Source organism: Perognathus longimembris, chromosome 14 (assembly GCF_023159225.1).
Source record: "Perognathus longimembris pacificus isolate PPM17 chromosome 14, ASM2315922v1, whole genome shotgun sequence".
Classification (NCBI taxonomy): Eukaryota; Metazoa; Chordata; class Mammalia; order Rodentia; family Heteromyidae; genus Perognathus; species Perognathus longimembris.
In genome coordinates, this window is record NC_063174.1 from 43,524,161 (window position 1) to 43,544,254 (window position 20,094).

General features: G+C 43.0%; 1 protein-coding gene across 2 annotated transcripts in view; it reads right to left on the minus strand.

Moving 5' to 3' along the window:
- The window catches only part of Pomt2 (protein O-mannosyltransferase 2), a 39,939-nt gene that overhangs the window by 11,115 nt on the left and 8,730 nt on the right, over positions 1-20,094 (minus strand). For both annotated transcript variants that reach the window (XR_007213222.1, XM_048362569.1), the window contains exons 3-13: positions 18,715-18,819; positions 16,592-16,700; positions 14,153-14,261; positions 12,305-12,464; positions 10,680-10,786; positions 9,972-10,054; positions 8,668-8,777; positions 5,301-5,367; positions 3,386-3,455; positions 2,090-2,168; positions 717-868 (exon numbers count right to left, since the gene is read on the minus strand). Coding sequence is in view for 1 of the 2 variants with exons in the window: in XM_048362569.1 (XP_048218526.1) it covers positions 717-868; positions 2,090-2,168; positions 3,386-3,455; positions 5,301-5,367; positions 8,668-8,777; positions 9,972-10,054; positions 10,680-10,786; positions 12,305-12,464; positions 14,153-14,261; positions 16,592-16,700; positions 18,715-18,819 (1,151 nt within the window). In the remaining variant the exon portion in view is untranslated. The remainder of the gene's footprint in view (positions 1-716; positions 869-2,089; positions 2,169-3,385; positions 3,456-5,300; positions 5,368-8,667; positions 8,778-9,971; positions 10,055-10,679; positions 10,787-12,304; positions 12,465-14,152; positions 14,262-16,591; positions 16,701-18,714; positions 18,820-20,094) is intronic.

The following is a 20,094-nucleotide window of genomic DNA, read 5'->3' on the forward strand; positions in this document are numbered from 1 at the left end:
AGCGGGAGACTAGCTTATGTTGTTTGTATCTTTTTTCTTTTTTTTTTGCCAGTCCTGGGGCTTGGACTCAGGTCTTGAGTGCTGTCCCTGGCTTCTTTTTGATCAAGGCTAGCACTCTGCCACTTGAGCCACAGCACCACTTCTGGCCGTTTTCTGTATATGTGGTGCTGGGGAATTGAACCCAGGGCTTCACATATATGAGGCAAGCACTCTTTGCCACTAGGCCATATCCCCAGCTCCTTGTCTGTATCATATTGTCATAGACCCAGGGAGTTTTTACTACAAGACAGATGTACAAATATACAACTATCAAAACACATAAAATAACAAAGCTGCCTGAGGCTCTGTGCCACACGATACACCCGATTCCTTTCCTCCTGCCATCTATCACTAATAAAAAGCAAATATGAAGTGAACCCCTGGGAAATGGAAGGTTCTAGCATACTCCTTGTAGCAAGACAAGAAAGCTCAATCGGGACATCAGAAGTCCAGACTTCCTTTGGCATACCCCCTGTGGTCACTGTATATGATTTTGGCACACTGGATATTGTATGTACACTTACCTGAACTAGGGAAGGGAAAGAAAAATGAGGGAGGGTGTAACAAATAAGACAAGAAATGTACTCACTACCTTATTATATAACTGTACGCCCTCTGTACATCACCTTGTCAATAAAATTTAATTAAAAACAAAAAAGAAGTCCAGACTCACTTACCATTTGGGAAGAACTTTTCCTGAGGATCCCAGGACACAACCCGTGCCCAGATGGATAAGGCGAATTCGACTTCTCAACACTTTGATCCGGTTCCCAAATTTTCTGTTTACAACCTCAATCCGCCAGAAATCATTTGAGTCTCCTGTGCCATTCTGCCATATAAATCAAGAAAAAGATACATGTCTTTAGAGAACTGTCCCAACCAAAGACAGCTATACTTTCAGATTCCACTATATCACAATGGCCAAACTGGTCTTAATGATTGAGGGAGAGAGGAAATAAGAAGGCATAGAAATATTCCTACCCAGCATTTCCTTTCAAACCAGAAGAAAAAGAGGGTAGAGGAAAGAAAATAACTCTTAGAACCAGATGTCCAATTCTTTACTTTGTAAGGACTAGAGTTTAAGTTCTAGATGTTTTTGCTCTGTGCCAACAGAAACAGATCTGGGCACATGCATCCACTATCTTGGCCATCTGGACTCTTATATCTAAGCCAGAAAATTCTGGCTTATATAGCGAACCTTGGAAATTAAGACACTGGCGGCCCACAAGAAATCAAAGAGTTCAGAGCCTTGACTCTTGTATATAGAATAAGCAAGTAGAAAGAAGACTGCAGATTTTATTGAAGCAGCAAGGTCCTGGAAGGGTAAAACTGATAGTCATACTTAGAGTTCATACTGTTTTCAGTTATTCTCATGCCATATGTCCTCATAGAGCTTTTACTGTTAAGCACATTTCCCTAAGATTAAAATACAAAACTGATATGTACAATACCCTTCTATTACAAGAAAGAGATCCTTAAAAATAAAGCCTATGAGAATATGAAATCTGGCAAAAAAAGTAAACTTACCCAGGGCCAAATTGTAGATCTTTCCTTTCTATGTCCCATGTGTTGTTTGTTTTTTCAGTGTGAGGGAATGAACCCTGGGCTGTATAGTTTCTATGCTGTAAGTGACCTCCTCATCCATCTTTTTTTTTAATTAAAAAATTGTTTTTTGAGATACAGTCTAACATCAAGGGCTGGCTTTGAACGTATGATACTCCTGCTTCCCCTTTCCAAGCAGCTAGTATTACATCTGGTATCATCACTATGCTTGACTTATCTGATGTAATTTTAAGAAACCTCAATAGTATTCATATTTAATACTTACTAGGTATTCAAACATGTGAATTACATGGTTACTATTTGAGAAGAAATATGGAAACAGACTGCTTTTCTTACAGCAAATTTAGCTAGAAAGGTCTCAAATATTAAGAAAGTCCATGTGTAGCTCTAATCCTTAGAAGCATTCCTGTTTTCTGGGGTGGATGTGTCCTATGAGCCAAGCTCCACAACCCTATCACCATGCTCACATCCCAGTCAGCTTACTTACTATGCCATAGCCAGTGACCTGATAGTGCTTCCGGGTCAGAGGGGCCTCATGATGGTGACTGTGCAAGTTTCGAGAAGTCCTACAAGTTGGAAGAAAGAAGCATCATTATTTGAATGAGATGTGCAAACCTGCATATCTCCCAAAGCATTTACTTACATATTTATAAATAAATTTTAGCTTCCACATATGAGAGAAAACATGTAACTTTTGTCTCTCTGGGCCTGCCTTTACTTAACATACTTTTTCTAGGTCTTTCCATTCATTTGCAAATGTTGCCCTAGAAATATTTTTGTTTATTTTTTAATCTTTTGCTTTTAGCAGTTTTAACTCAAGGCCTTGTACTTGCCAGGCAGATCCTCTACCATTTGAGCCATTCATCCAGTCATTTTTTGTTCCGATTATTTTTGAGAGAGGGTCTTAAATTTTGCTCAGGCTCCACTGGACTGTGATCCTCCTATTTGTACTTTCTGCCGTAGCTGGGATGACAGGTGTGCCCCATCATGCCCAGGTTCTTCCACTGTGGTAGGACCTGAGAACTTTTTGCCTGGTCTAACCTTTAGCTGCAGTCCACTTGATTTCAGTCTCTCACATACCTAGGATTACAGGTATGAGCCACTGCACCCAGCTCCTAGTAACTCTTAAATATCTTGTCAGCATTTCCATGCTTTTAAAAGATTTTTATATCATCCAAACATTTTTAGTAATTTTGGTGAGGATGCTATTGAAATAAACTAGCATGTCATACTCTCAAAAACAGTCACTGACATTCTCTAAAAGCAGCCACTTAAAAAGCAGATTGAGGGCTGGGGATATAGCCTAGTGGCAAGAGTGCCTGCCTCGGATACACGAGGCCCTAGGTTCGATTCCCCAGCACCACATAGACAGAAAACGGCCAGAAGCGGCGCTGTGGCTCAAGTGGCAGAGTGCTAGCCTTGAGCGGGAAGAAGCCAGGGACAGTGCTCAGGCCCTGAGTCCAAGGCCCAGGACTGGCCAAAAAAAAAAAAAAAAAAAAAAAAAAAGCAGATTGAAGCAAATTAGATTTATCCTTTTCTTCTAGGAAAAGGGAAACTGAAAAGTTCCCTCAAAGGTCAAAGGTCCTCAAAGCCAAAGTCAAGAGGCAAAGGTTTGCCTGTGACCTTACCACCTTTGTACCACAAAGCACTCATCCTAGCACTGCAGCCTTGTTCCACCACTGCTGCCTCAGCCATACCTGACTTCTGCAAATCTTACTTCTTAAAGGAACACTCTTCCCTGGGTGCCCATACCACTTATTATCCAACCGGCAAGTTCACTTACTCTCTGTGTTCTAGTCGAATGATGTCTCCATGTCTTACAAACTCCACTGGGAGAGAAGGGTCTAGTGGATCTGTAGATAAGAAACATGCATGGGCTCCAGGTCATTCACTCTCCTGGCTGTATACCAGGTCCGCTCAAAGCCAATTACTCCACTATTTGGCATGCACCAGAGGTACTAACAGAGGGTTGTGGATTGAAAAAGCAAGATTTCATACAGTTAGAGAATGGGAGGGAATAGGAACCAAAGATGAGGCTGAGCTAGACCACTCACGCCAGCCTGGGCAATGTGGCTTTTATCTGAAAGGCATTGAGGCCCCCACAGAAACTTAGGCTGGGGAGCTAAGTGACGAGATTTTCCTTTTTGTTGTTAAAAGATAGTCTACCAAAAAATGAATTCTATGAAAATGACCATTTGCCCAGCGTTCCCCCTAATGAAATCTTTTCTCTGGCAGGGCAGCAGACTTGCTAAGTGAGGTGGAGAAAATGAAATGATAGAAGGCAAAGACCACTGTTCTGTCATCTGAAGCTCAGACTGATTCGAATCTCTAAAGGCAATGATATGGAAAAGGAGCTGTAATCACCAGAGCCGAACAGCGTGTATCCTTGCAAACTTCTGTCCCAAACAGTGAGACAACAACACTCTATAAATAGATTAAGGTCAACTTGCTAGTGCAAATCACGGATTCAAAATAGTTAGAGAACTCAACTGCATAGAGGCCTGTTGCTATGCTGCCTTTAAGGTCTTACAAGATTAATTAGCAAGATAACAACTGAGGTAAGTCAATAGGAAAAGAATTTGTTTCATGTGAATGGGGGTGAGAATATTCATAACCACAAAGAGCCTAAGTACTTTAAGATGTTCCCAGAAAATCCTCAGCTGTTTAAGTGATATGTGACCATCCTAACTTAGAAGACTAGGGATGTTCAAAGATTGGGTTCAAGCCTAGATAACTTAGAGGTGAAAATGACCTTTCTCTTAACTCCTCATTGTGATGGGCCACTTATATCTGGCTTGCTGGATCAAAATATCAATGGCAGTATTACAAGGATGTAAAAATAGACTCTGCTCAATGACATCCTAAATTATATTACTGTGGAGGCAAATAAAGAGGATACAAACACAGCATTATGTTGTTCCTAGTCTAAAAATGACAATAAGAGGAGGTAAGGAAGGAAAAGCGGTATGGATTTAGGTGAGCAGCTGGCCGGAGCCAGGCAAAGCAGATAGTGCTCGCTGAGGAGTCAGAGAAATGCTGTGGCTGATGGCTTGGCATCAGCAGTGGTGATGACTCAGAAGGTAAGAGGAAGATGTCCTTGCTCTCAGCTACAACAGAAGGCACAGCCCTCAGGTAGCTAGCTCTCACTCTGGCCCTATACCCCAGAGAGCCACACCAATACATTTCAGAGCTACTTTACCCAGATCATTTAGGGGAAAGTTAACAGACTTTGAGTGATATCCTAGGCATCAGCTAGACAGGCCCAATCACAGGGCTGGTAGGCCCTCAGATCCTAACTGACTGAGCCAGCCTAGGGATGTGCTATCATATCAAGACCACAGACTTGGTTTGTCTTGTAGGGAACAGCCACAGTACCTCAGGGTTACTACGTACCAGCCCCGAATGGCATGCTCACTTCCTGGATGAAGCCTAAGCCAGGGCCCTGCTCTCTTGCTTCAATAATAATGCTAAAAGTAAGAGCGTATCTGTTTTATTCACTGCTTATCCCCTGTGCCTAAAGCCATTCTTGGGATACAGGAAGAGCTAAATACACAACTGTCAAAGAATAACATCAATAAAATGTCAAAGATGATCAGGAAAGCCACTTTATTAGTATTCTTTTGTAGGCATAAGAAATACTGAGGAGGACTGAAAGTAAGTAAGAACACAAGAAGCATAGCATTACCTGGTCACATTACCTGAGTTTGTATTATGCTTCTTGATAATCCACATGTTGTTGTAGTCCTTGTGCAAATAGGTGGTAACCTAGGGGGAGGCAGAGAGAAGAGGAGCCGGGAGGGAGAATACCATCACTATCAGTACAACAGGCCAACCACTACCACAATATAAGCCTCTTTAAGAATCTCCAGGCACCCGTACAAGGAGCCACATTTATCTACAACTTTCAGAAGCAGAACTGCTGAGGAGATTCTTTCCTATCTTCCGGATTCAGAGGTCCTTTTTGATTTGTACCTTTTTGGAGCTTTTCATAAAGTTCCAGCCTTCTAGGAGGAACCACAATCCTATAGATAAGTCTCCAGCACAGTAGATTTAATGCATTTGAAAAAGTAATTAAGGCTATGCCTCAAACTTTCTAAATGAAAAATTCATGCTATTATATTTTCTATAAGGTGGCTAAAATAAACCTAAGAGCCCTCTAAGTATCATACCCTAGTTATAACTTGTGGCCACTTTGTACATACTGATTTCTTTTTAAAAAATGTGTGTGTACCCTCATGTGCATGTTCATAATACTGTAATATAATAGCAAAAGTCTAAAAATAGTGAATTTCTATTAATATACTAGCATGGGATAGAATATCATACAGCTAGAATGATTTAGAGCATTTTTTTAGCAGCATGGGAAAAGGCTCATGAAAGGTTGAAAAGGCACTATTACAAGTACTGGTCAAGTCTTACCTAGTTTAATCATTATTATAGTTCCAGGCTGTCAGTGCTATTGCTTCCCCCACATTACTTGTAAGGGCCCAGGTTAAGTAATTTGCTCAGGGACACACAGCCTATATTATAAATTGATGAGATAGGATTTCAACCAAAGCAGCCAACTCCGTATGCTCCCAAGCTAGGGACTTAGTATGACTATGCCAATTGTGTAAACAAGTACAGAAACAGCTAGGAGCAATGAAAATACAGGCATTTCTTTTGAGTTTTTATAACCTCAATTGGACATAAAAACCATTTTGCTTCGATTATTATAGCTCCCGTTTGAGTGGCTTCTGCTCTCAGAAAAAAAAAATGATAATGACATTAAGAATATATAAGATGCTAAAAAGTTTTGGCAAGAGAGAAATAAAAATTAAGTCCATAATATTTAAAAAAAAAACACAACCCTCCAGATATACTTTATCAGCTTGGATCTGATCATGAATGGTAAGGCTCTATGAGGTTCATACATGATGCTGGCTATATGTGGCAAAAAAGTGGGGTTTTTTTCTTAAAAAAAACTATTATTAATAAAATACTATAAAATTTTTATTTTTATTTTGTGAGTATAGTCTCTGGCCTCTTTTCCCAAATAAAACTGTGGTTTTTTGTTTTTTCTTGGTGGTGGTAATGGTGGTGTGTGTATGTGTGTGTGCGCGCGCACACTAGGTATTGAACTCAGGGCCAGGGCACTATCCCTGAGTTTTTTCGTTCAAGGCTAGCACTGTACTCCTTGATCCACAGCTCCAGTTTTGGCTATTTGGGTGGCTGATAGGATGGACTTTCCTGCCCAGGCTGGCAGATCAGATCTTAACCTCCTGAGCAGCTAGAATTAGAAGTATGGACCATTGGAACCCAAGCAGAAATTTTAGTTTTCACAGTGGAGTTGCTTTGTTTTGATTTTTGTTTGTAATAACACGAGGTTTGCTAAGAATACAGGACATAGGTATCCAATTACAGCAGGGCGCCTGTTGCACAGCAAAATATTTGGAAAAACGACTCCTCTGGAATTATATGTATTGTTTCCTTTTTCATACTTTCCTATGTTTAAAAAATTTTTAATTTAGGGGCTGGGAATATAGCCTAGTGGCAAGAGTGCTTGCCTCGTATACATGAAGCCCTGGGTTCAATTCCCCAGCACCACATATATAGAAAACGGCCAGAAGTGGCGATGTGGCTCATGTGGCAGAGTGCTAGCCTTGAGCATAAAGAAGCCAGGGACAGTGCTCAGGCCCTGAGTCCAAGGTCCAGGACTGGCCAAAAAAAAAAAACTAAATTTTTTTAATTTAGAAATGTTACACATTTGACTTCAAAGTAAAAAAAAAAAGTTACACATTTACAATCTGGAGACATTAGCAAGTCATTAAACTACAAGGTAGGGAGGGCAACTAGAAGTTACTAGTCCAATCCCTTCAAATTACAGATGAGGAGAAAAGTGGAGAAGAGCTAGTGATTCAGCAAAGCCAAAAGTACTTCTTTGACCCACTGTGCTCTCTCCACACCACCATCAGTTTCACACCTGTACACATGGGCTCCAAGTGTATAATACCTGCTTAGCAGGGTCATTTAGAACCTGGCTTTTCTCTGTTTGCACAGGGAAGATGCTCTTGGCCACTGCATCTGTAACTTCATTACCTTCTATACCATACCTTCATCAAGAATCACCAGAGAATGGCCACCTATAATTAGAATGATCTGGAGAGCTTAAAACAGAAATATACACTGCCTAGGCTCCACGCAGGTTCTCTGCAGTGGAGCCCAAGTGTGAGAATTTTTTTAAAACACTCCAGGTGATTCTAAAGTACAGACAAGACTGAGCTCCACTAGGCCAGAGATAAGTGGAGAATCAAGCCTGAGGAACTGGTATGGAAACCTAATACCCTGGTCACTTTTTAGTTTCTAAAAAACAAAGCATTTTGAGAAGAAAACCTTTGGGCAAAGTGAAGACATTAGTCGTGTGTGTGTGTGTGTGTGTGTGTGTGTGTGTGTGTGTGTGTGTGTATGTGCATCAGAAATGGGACTTGAACTCGAGTCTTGTTCTCTCACTTGGCTATCTTGCTTACAGCTGAGTTCTGCCACTTGAACCATGCCTCCAGTCTGGCATTTTTCTGGCTAACTGGAGATAGAGTCTCACAATTTTTGTTTGTTTGTTTGTTTGTTTGTTTTTTGACCAGGCTGGCTTCGCCCTGCAATCCTCCAGGTCTCAGATTCCTGAGTAGCTAGGATTATAGGTATGAGCCACCAGCAACCAGCTCATTTTTGGAAGGAGAAAAATTTCCTTGCAAACTTCTCAGAGCAACAGCCTGCCCCAGAGCCTCCCCTTCCTCGCCTCCTACTTGTTCCTTATGACTGTATCTGAGACGTCTGTTGTCCTTCTCTACTGACAACACTCTTATCTGTGACAGGCCCATCTGCCTCTCTGCAGCACCTGAATGCTGACCATCTCCTCCTGGAGTTCCTCTCTGCCTCAGCACTCTACTCCATGCCTCCTCCTTCCTCACTGATGTCTGCTACAGGCTCTGCTCATCATGTCTTTAAAGACTACCTTAGTATTGGTGTCCTCGGCGTTCCCTCACTGGCCCTCCTCCCTGCACAGTGCAAGGGCACCAAAGGCTCACTGACCTGCTGCTGGCGGGCACCAATGCCCTCAGGGTAGAGGTGCCTATGGGAATGCAGGTAGCCGATGGCCATCCGGAGGTTCTTAACAGTGATCACAGAGCCATAGGCCAGGTCTGGAGGGAGACATAACAAAAGAGTGAGCACAGAACTAGAGGCTGCTCTTGCCTGCGAGGGCCCTCTGAAGCCACAGGCCTAGCAACCCTCTCAGATGCCACTGGTCACGGACTGCTTGCAGCAGCAGGAGGTACAGTAGCCTTCTCCAACAATGGGACCAAATCAAGAGGGCACCCCCCCACACTCACTCCCATTGCATCCTCCCCACTTTCTACTGAGGACTTCAGAAGAGGCTGGTGTTAACAATGGTTATCAAAGCACTATTGTAACAGGAAAAGATTAGAAAAAACAGGCTGTCTTCAAGTGAAGATCTACACATGTATCCAACAGAATAGAGACAAAAGCAGCATCTTGTCATGGTCTGGAACATTATCCAAGATATAAAGTGGTAACAGACCATTAAAATTGACTTTGCACTATTTGCCATGCCTCCAGTTCTGTCTCCGCATCCATCCTTCCAGCGATGCTATCTTCCTACTATATAATCTTCCTGGCCTGCCTGCCTGCTCAGAGACTTCCACACCTCATCAGTGCCCAAACTATCTTTTCCAACTTAGCTTCTGATACCCTTCTGCATATAATGAGTGTCTCAGGTTCTGCTCTTTCCTTGGCTTTTATCATGCCACCCCTCTGCTAGATATGATTTCTCCCCCATCTCTGCCTATTGAAATCTACCTGGACTTGCAGGGCACAACTCCCAGGCAAAGTACTCCATGTACTTCTGACCCCCTCCTCTCCAACAATCCAGCACCCTTTAATCCCCAGCACTCTGTATTCCCTTTCATATACCCAGTATATATGATCACCCTGTGTAGAGATTCTCCATACCACAATGTCTCTGGAGTGTGAACACTCACTAATTACCATGACTAAGCATATGGATTGGGGTCTCAGAACACTGGTGGAAGCTAATGGGCCTTGCTCTGCCACCAGACTCTCTCTCAACAGACTTCCCACAGAACTGGCTTTGATAGACACATAGAAACTATTCTTTAGATCACAGAGCTTGCTGCTTGGGACACCCTTCTCTGTACCGTCATGACTGACCCTGAGTATTCTTACCACGTTTCTAGTCTTTCTCGTATACCACCATCTAACTATTAAAACAACTCAAGTATCAGACTTGCCTTTTCCAATTCCACTGCTAGGAAAACCTCAGCCCTTAGACCTGTGGAAAGGCCTAAAACACTCACGTTCAGGAATGGAAGCATTGTGAAGGTTGTTCCCTGAGAGCCGCGCCTGGAAGGCAGAACTGAAGAAACCATCTCCAGGACCACTATGGGTAAAGAAGAACCGAAGAGAGTAAAAGCTGACATTTCCCAGGAAGCCTCAGCTTATTTAAAAGAAGAAGAATCAGAATTAGAATGTGGTATCACAAGACAGACATGAGTGATGGAGGTGGAAAAATTAGGTCCAGACCCCAACTCAGCCACTTCTTGGCTAGGCAATTTGGGCAATGCTCCTAACTTTGTTTAGCCCCTGTTCCTTGCTTACAAACTAGAAGAATTTTTAAAACTAAAAGAATTCACAAATTATTATGATTAAATTATATCCTGTATATAAAGTGCTAAACCCAGCCCCTTAGTAGCTCCTCAGTAAGAGCTGCTGTGATGGTTATCACTACCCTTAGTCCTATTACACATTCTTATAGTGTCTATCTTGCTAGAGACAAGGGACTCTGATTAGAGAAAGCTAGCAGGCAATTCTTCTCTTCCTTCAGGCCAGAGTGCTGGCCTTTCTAAGTCCTTGAGATATCGAAACTACAGAACACAAGAAAGAGAAACAGGTGAAAGTTTCTCCTTGCATCCTAACCACAGACCCAGGAAATCATATGGCCACCCTATGGGCTTAGGAGCCACAGGACGATCAGAATTGAGAGGCTAGAAAGTCTCTGGCTGTACCTTTTGTTCAGCACCGTGATATGAACAGCAAAAATGGCCACATAGAGCACCAAGGGCAGCACTATGAGACACAGGATGCGAGCAGTCAAGTGTTTTCCCACAGTCACCTGCAAACAGAGGCCAGCAGACAGTGGGCATAAAAAATTCCACTGGTCCTTATTTCTTCTATATTATATGTAAGATTTGATAAACCTTTATATATGTGAATACATTTTTACAAGGCCAGCAGGAAAAACAAGTACGTGGAAACACTATTCTTTCTATAACCCCTATCTCCCACCACCACCAGAGCACTGTACAGGGACAATATGGACTGGCCATCTGCTGCCCCTCTAGGCCCTGCACTAGGACTGGGGACTGTCATGGTGCTGTGGAGAAGATGCAGCTGCTGCTCACAAGTGCCCTCTCCATGTCAGTTACCATGAACTCCCAATACCAAGAGAATTCCAACACTGTTCTTCCATCCTCTCCCTTTACACCTCTCCACCTCCTTAGTCAGGCCATGCCCTAGTGCCCTGCTGTCTACAGAAGGCAGCAGGTCCAGCCCATCCAGGCCCAACATTCCCCGTACTGTGCCAGCCCTTCCATCATATGGCCTGCTGCTCCATATGCTGGATCTACTTCGTTCTTCCTTCCCTCTTTATGGACTCCAGAGGGTAGGGATATTGTTTATTCATTTCCACAGTCCCAGCACCTCACACTAAGTGGATGACTTCCATATAATATTTTTGAATGAATCAATGTGGTGGAAATTTGCATTGGAGGTGATAGAGAGGTGCCAGAGCAAAGTGGAGGAGGCCTGGAGGCAGCCTACCCTAGCTATGAGTTACTGGTCTCCCTCTTACTACCTGTAATGCCTACAGGGCCTTGAGAAAGTTATTCTCTATGCCTCAATTTCCTCATCTGTAAAATCTGGGCAATACCAACCACCTCATAGAATGTTTTTAATTGGTAAATTAGACAATGAGGAGCTGGTGGGGATATGGCTTAGTGGTAAGAGAGCTTGCCTCATATACATGAAGCCCTGGGTTCAATTCCCCAGCACCATATATACAGAAAACGGCCAGAAGTGGCACTGTGGCTCAAGTGGCAGAGTGCTAGCCTTGAGCAAAAAGAAGCCAGGGACAGTGCTCAGGCCCTGAGTCCAAGCCCCAGGACTGGCTCACCCCCAAAAAAAGATAATGAAGTAAAGCATTTTACACAGTACCTAACAGCAATTATTAAGACCCTGGGTGAAAAAAAGGATATCTGAGTTCTGAAGTCATCTTACATGCATTTTAGCTAAGGTCTCACATACTCGAGTGTCTGTCACACATACCTGGCATGAGCCTAGCTGGACAGGATGCCCTGGCTGGGCTGTTTGTGAAACATAAGAAATCACACACACACACACACACACACACACACACACACACACACACACTCACAAAATAACAAAAGAGAATTCCAATGTTGCCAGTCCATTCGCTCCCTTTACACCTCTCCACCCCTCATTCGGGCCACTCTCATGTCCTGCTGTCTAGAGAGAGTAACCAGGCCCCCTGTGCAGAGGAAGAGAAAGGCCAGTGGTTGCTGCTAAGCAATACTATGGAGCAGAGACACTTCTCCAGAACTTGGATTCTCACCAGTGAAAGACTGAGGTCTCCAAACAGGTGCCATAGGTCTGAAATGGTGTTCAACCCCACGTGCAGGATGATAAAGAGGCCAACAAACTTGACCCCTAAAGCTCCAGCAAGACTGATGCCAGTCAGGCTGAGCCAGAACCACCAGGGGGCAGAGAAAGGCCTGGAAACCAACAAGACAAAGAATTCAGTTTGGCAGCTAGAACCAAACTTGAAAGCAAGAGCAGCAGAGTCTTCTGACTCAGAGGCTGTGCTGTGCTCTGTGCCTCGGAGGTCCTAACCTCAGAGGACCACATTCAGCTCCAAGGAGGATGTGGTCTGAGCACCCTGCAACTTACAGGTAAACCAGTATGAGAAGGGGATATTTCTCCAGGGAGACAGTGAATGGTACGACTAAGTACAAGCCCTACAGCAAAAAGTCTTCACTAGTGACCAATCAAGTGGAAGTAAAAGGAAAAACTAGAGAAGCCTACTGATTGAGGTCCCTTCTGGACCTGCTAAAGCCAGCATTTATTGAGTGCTTACTATGTGTTAAGCATTATCCCACCCCCCACTTTTCTAGTCCTCATTATAAACCCATGAAGTCTATTATCCTTTTTTCACACATGAGGAAACTGAGGTATGGAGAGGTTAAGTGATACAGCTATGAAGCAGTGGAGCAGAGTTTTAACCCAGGCTCACTCCATGGTTAATGCTATTAATCCTTTTGCTGTAGTAATAGCACCTAGTACACTGCAGCCAGTTTTCTGATGATCTTCCTTTCTCCTTCACCAGAATGAGTATTCCTTAAAGCCAACAGCTACATACCTTTGCACCTTCATACCAGTACCTGGCACATAGTATGTATTCAAGAAATGGTAGGTGGGGGCCTGGGAATGTGGCTTAGTGGTACAGTGCTCACCTAGCATGTATGAAGGAAGCCCTGGGTTTGATTTCTCGGCACCACATAAACAGAAAAAGTCGGAAGTGGTGCAGTGGCTCAAGTGGTAGGGTGTTAGCCTTGAGCAAAAAGAAACCAGGGACCATGCTCAGGCCTTGAGTCCAAGCCCCAGGACTGAGGGGCTGGGGGGGGCGGGATGGTAGGTGGAAATGGATGTGGTAGAAGCAGAAGATAACCCCAAACAAGAGTGAACTGGCAGTCACTGGCTCAGGTGTGATTAGCATGGCTAATTAGCTTGGCTATCAGTGGTACCATGTAGGTACCCCAGAAAGCCTGGGAGAAACCAGCTCTTTTGGTTTCAATAAAATGAATACAATGAAGGTCTTTACTTGTTTAGAGACAGTAGAGAAAAAAAACTCCTGGAAGACCAGACCTTCTATATCAGCTTTAGAACGGCCTGGGGCCTAAAAAGATCCTCTTGGCTGGTATGGGTCATTCATCATTACATCAGGACCTGATGTAAACCTTGAGGCAGGGAGGCAAACAGTTCCAAGGCAGCATCTGCTGTCCCTCCAGTGTGCAGTGTGAAGGAAAAATTGTCCCAATTTCCTAACCAGCATGGGGCTGAGGGGGAAGCTTTAAGTTACGGGTGAGAAAAAAGCATTAGGATCCTCCACAAACTCCTAACCCATTATAAACATAACAATAATAATCCTCCTTTAAAAGACAAGTTGTGCAGTCTTATGTAAAGCAGAACTAAAAGCATATTATACAAAGTATTTAAAATCTATTTATTACTATCAAAAAAAGAAAATCTCAAGTTTACAAACAAACAAATGAAAAGTATGTGTGTCTTCAACTCAGCTTCAAGGCAAGTCCTCTATGCCCCTGCCCAGCCCACCCTGACCCTTAGAAAACTTCTGGGGCTGCCAAAGATCCTGGCCCTCCCCACCCAAACATGGTGTTCTGACCTGTCCGCATAGGAGTTGTACTTGACCATGCTCAGCATGGCAGCCATGATGAAGAACATCAGGATGGGGTCAAGGAGGATGTACTGGGATAGAGTGAGGCATCCTGTGTCTGAAAAACATGAGCTCACTGGTCAATGTGCAGAGTGAAGAGAGGAACCCTGAAAACCAAACCTCTAGCAGTAGGCCATTCTTCTTGCTACACTCTACAGCCTCTGTTATCACTGGGTCATTGAGAAACACAACATCAGAGCCAATAATGAGAAGCAATATTTGATATTGCCCCTCTGCCCCCATCCCCCAAAGAGGGTGATGTCCCTGTAAGCAGAGCAGCCCTGACACCTGTCTCTTCGGTTCCACCGTCACAAATTACACTTAGGTGGCCACAAACTACATGTGTCTATGATAGCATCCGGGGGCCAATTCTTCACATAGAAGTATTTTTTTTTTCTTTACACTATGTTCCTACATAAACCTTCAGTGTCTTCCTATCTTATTCAGACTAGCAAATTCTCTGATGGCTGCAAAAGACTGCATGGCTTTGCTATCTACCCAACCTCAACTCCCACCTCTCTGCCTCATACCATCCTTACATACAAGCCTTCTACACTTGTTCCTTGGCCCTGCTAAACTTTGTACCAGGACTAAACACAGGCTGCTCCTTCTGTCTCAACATTCTTCCCTAAGAACACCGCAAGGATAGCTAGGTACTGGTGGCTGAGGTCTAAGAGTTGCAGTTTGGAGCCAGTCTGGGCAGACAAATCCTAGATTTTTATCTCTAAATAATCAACAAAAAGCTAGAACTAGAAGCATGACTCAAGTGGTAGAGCATCCAGCCATGAACAAAGTAAAAGTCTAAGGCCCTATATTTAAGCCCTCATATCAGCACACAAAACAAAAACAAAGAAAGAAAGAGAGAGAAAGAGAGAGAGAGGAAGGGAGGGAGGGAGGGAGGGAGGGAGGAAGGGAGGGAAGGAAAGAAGGAACGAAGGAAGGAGGAAGGGAGGAAGGAAGGAGGGAAGGAAGGAAGGAAGGAAGGAAGGAAGGAAGGAAGGAAGGAAGGAAGGAAGGAAGGAAGGAAGGAAGGCAGGCAGGCTCTGTATAGTGAAAAATTCTGTATAGCTCAGTCTTTTCATTCAGCCTCTGATCAAAGCTACCTCCCACGGAGTTCTTCACTGCTCACCTTACTCTTTCTACTTTATTTTCTACAGTACACTTACTGCTTAAGATGCTACTAGATAGACTTCTTGATGTTGTCTGCCTGTGTACAGGCAAAGTTCCATGAGAGCAGTGTCTAATCAGTATATTCTGTGAGACCAGGAAAAGTAGCCCAATGTAGGGTAGAAACTTAAGAAACAGGTGCTGAGAGTAACCCCCAGTTACTCAAAAGACAGAGATCAGGATGGCTAAAGGCCAGCCTGGGCAAAAAGTTAGTGAGACCAGCTCAATAAATAAGCCAAGCATGGAAGCATTTGCCTATAATCTCAGCTACATGGAAAGTGTACATAGGAAAACTCTAGTCTAAGGCATGCTTTGGGTAGAAATGTAAGATGATCCAAAACAATAAAGTGAAAAGGACTGGCAGTGTGGTTCAAGTGGTGTCAGTTGAACTACAGGAGCTAGGAAGAGAACCATAGACCTAGGAAGCTTGAGTCCCCAAGTTCAAACCCTAGCATTATTAAAAAGTAAAACAAACTAAAACAAAACTTCCATGTCACGCCTCAGTTTTACATATGCAAACGACTTCTTGTACATCAGGATGGCCACCTATGAAATAGATACTTGGTGAAAACCGAAGAAATGACCAAATGAGTCACCGAGAAATTAAAAACACAAGGAAGAGGCCACTAGTCCCCACAGGAATATCCTACACTCATGCAATCTCACCACCAAAACAAAGCAACATATTTGTGAAAACCAACTAATGAGTCTAAGTCTAACTAATGAGTCTGGGAGTCTTTGAGTGTGAAGCTCCACGAGGTCATGAATTCACTTTCAGAATAAGGCGAGCAAATAATATAACCAACTCTCACTTATCCATGGATATTTAAGATATTTAAGTTCATTTTACTACTTCCTACCACACAGCTACCCTGCCTTTGCACACAGCTACCCTGCCTTTGCACTCAGCTTTAATTCGTTTTGAGAATGCAAGCTCAAGTTAATAGTAACTTTAAAATAAATTTTAAAAATTAAAACTGTGGCTTCCTTCAAACCTATACACAAATGTATCTCATTATCCATTCCAAACTCAAGTGAGAGTAACTCTGAGTCTATCCCTTAGAGTTACCCATGCCAACTTTTGCCTCTAACAATACAAAGACTTACTATGCAGAATTTACACATGTAGGTATAACTAATAAATAAAATGAGATTGGCTATACATTTTACTCGATCTTTAAGTTAAAATGGCACGAATGTATCCATTGCTGGACAACTTACCAAAGATGAGAAGGGCAGCAGAGAGTACTGCTGCTGGGAGGGACTGGGACAGATCCAAGACCGTGAGGTAGGCAAAGGGAATCAGCCAGGAGCCAAGGAATGCACAGAACTAGATGGGAGGCAACAGAGAAGCTGTTAAAGCCGGGTGTGGGTGGATCACACTTGGAATCCTAGCTACTCAGGTGGCTGAAATCTGGGGATTGCAGTTTGAAGCCAGCCCAGGCAGGAAAGTCCCTGAGATTCCTATCACCAATACTCAAAAACCAGAAGTGGCACTGTGGCTCAAGTGGTAGAGCGCTAGTATTGAGCACAAAGAAGCTCATGGACAGTGCCCAGGCCCTGAGTTCAAGCCCCACAACCAACAAAGGAAAAAAAAAAAAAAAAAGAAGAAGAAGCTGTTAAAGCAAGCTATGCTAAGCATCAGGGGCCTACTTGACCTGGTAAACTAATGTTTAAATAGAGGACCCTGAAGAAGGCATGGCCTAGAATAAGCAAGGAGTGGTGGAAATGTGAAGAATCAAATCAAACAATATGTATGTTCCCAAAGAGCCATGATACACATGTATGCTGGCATGCAAACAGTGAAACTTAGCCAGGAAGGTGGCAACACCACCCCATCACTGCCAGCTATGATACTGATCACATCTGCCTCAGCCTCTCCATCTGTGTAATGGGGGAAAAAAAAATCACAGTTAATTCCTACCTCATAAGTTTACTCTGAAGATGATATAGGCTAAAGATTTGCTACCACACAGAAAGCACTCGACAAACATTAAACTCTACCATAAAATTGTGGGTACACATTTGTCTTGTATATAAATTTATCTGATTTGGGGAGGGGAAGGGGAAGCACAAAAATGGTAGGACAAAGGGGAACCAATTCAGCAGTGATACTCACTATACACTATGTTGAAAATGAACCATACAACTTGGGGGAATGGGGGTCAGCAGGGAAAAACTGGGAGAAAATGAGGGAAGGGGTGACGCTGTTCAAAAAGAAATGTACTCATCACCTGACTTATGTAACAATAACCTCTCTACATATCATCGTTACAATATAATTTTTGAAAACTTAAGAAGAAACAAAATAGAACCAGTTCAATAAAAGAAACTTTCTAGGAAAAAAAAATTTGGCTACAAGTTAAGACAGGCTCCTCTGAAGGCATCTTAATAATTTTAGAGAATTCTAATGCTCTTTCTCTAATGTCTCCCCTGGTTCTTTAATTATGCTAGGTAACAATCTTTCATCTACAAGGGGCACTTTGATTTTAGAAAAAAAAATAGTAAGACTGCTCAAGGCTTCAGTATCTAGAGGGTTTGGGGGTTTTGTTTTTTCATTTAATTTTTTAGTTTTTTTTTTTTTTGTCAGTCATGGGGCTTGAATTCTGAGCCTAGAAGCTCAGCTCACAGCGTCACTTCTGGTTTTCTGGTGGCTTACTGAGGATAAGTGTCTTGTGGACTTTTTGCCCAGGCTGGCTTTGTACCTCCATCCTAGGATCTCAGCCTCCTGAGTAGCTAGGATTACAGGTGCAAGCCACCGTGCCCAGCTTCATTTAAAATTTTTAATCACCAGTCCTCTTCCCTCCCTGCTTCCTTGCCCACCAACAGTAAACAGACAAACCTAGGGGAACTCTCACATTTGGGTTAAACAGAAGGCAATGTGCCCTACTGTGAAAAGGAATGAATGGGACTGTTGTATTGGGCCTTCTCCATTTCCATAGAAAGTCCACAGTGAATAGGCCTACATTCAATTATGCTTTTTATGTGGTATTCTAGAGCCATTAGGAATATACAGAATCACTCAAGGACATGAACTTGAGAATAAGAGGTACTTCTTATTTAATATGGCTTGATATAAAATAATAATAATGCAAACAACATGGCTTGATATAATTACACAAAGCATACAATGATTGGCCCAAATAAGCACACAGTCATATATCTAAAATACTTTCAGATCCTCAAGGAAAGGGGTGAGTGCAAACCGCTCTGAGAGTTTCAGTTCATGCCCTTCTCTCCACTGCCCAGAAGTGTCTTTGTCTACACTGCTACACCAGGACTTCCAATTTCTCACAAAATGTGGCCCAGGATGCAGTCCCTCTATACATATCAGGATGTCTTACTCCTCTCATTCCCATGTAGCTGTGATGCTCATATTTGTCCCCAGGCTTCTGGAATGAAAAGGTACCATCATATCCGCTCAGGTAGCCAGCAAGACCTATCAGCATCTGTAGAGTGAAGGACAAACAGAAAGATGAGAGACCTTTGGGTGAAGATTCCCTCCAGCTGCACCCTCAGATTTTGGTTTCCCTTGACAACTGTCCACAGAGGAGTGGGCACTGTGGCATTTTCTCCTGCAGCTGCTGCCAAGTAAAGAACCTTTGTCTGTAGTGCTCATTGCGTGAAACAAACCATCTCTGTGTTATGGTTAGGCTCTTGGGAATAGTGCAGACACTTGGGAGGGGGAAGAAAACCACAACTTTGAAGGGCAGAGTCAGTGAGGGCTCTCTAAGCCTTCTTTCACTTGTTCTGAAATAAAACTTGACCTTGGGAGAGGTCCTGGGCAGATGAGCCTGCTGGGTGGAGAATGAAGTTCGAAATAAACGACAAAAAGAGAGCAACAAGTGACATAGTAGCTACACACCAGGAATACGGGTAAGGAAAAGAAAAGGAGAAAGGGTAATGCAAAGACAGAGGCATTTCAACAGAGAGAAGAGGAAAATACCATTTCCCCTATCTGCAACATATTTCATATGTACAAAATATTTTACATGTACAACAGTGCATACTTATCAGTTTGTTCTGAAGTTTACATGAACCAAAGCACAATCGTTCTTCTGTTTATTGTATGGAAAGAGGCATGAACATGGCTACCCTTTCTTGGGCTCAGAACTAATCTCAAAACAGACTAGTTGTTCTACTTTACTCTCTACCCCTCCTACCTGCAGGGACTATCTCTTGGTCCCTGCCCATGTCCTCATGCTTCCTTGCAACCTGACACAGATCATTATGCCTGTCTCCCCTTCCCACAGGCTCCAGGATCACTTCACACCCTGTCATAGGCAAATTCCTGTCCCTTTGTGCCAAAGGCCTAAGCTTCCAGTTGGGAAGAAAGGCTTGAATGACACCAGACTAATCCATTTGTTTTCTCAAAGATGATAATCTTTAAAGAGTAGAATGAATTCCTAATTATAAACATGAAGGAGAAGCAGGAGCTGAATGGATGGGGAGAGAAAGGAGCTCAGTATCTGTGTGGACCCTCAACTCCGCCATGCTACCTCTGCTTCATGCAATACAATCTCTCTTTTCTGTTTTATTTCTAAAATTGAGATTAAGCTTGCAAAACATAAAATTCACCATTCAAAAAGAAACCTATTTGAAGTCCCTCCCAAATCTTCCCTTTCCACCTCAGAACCAGGCAATGAATTGTCCAATTCTGGATATTTCAGTCATCTAACTTGTAAGTTTTCATGTCTGTCTTCTAACAGTTAGGGTACCATTAT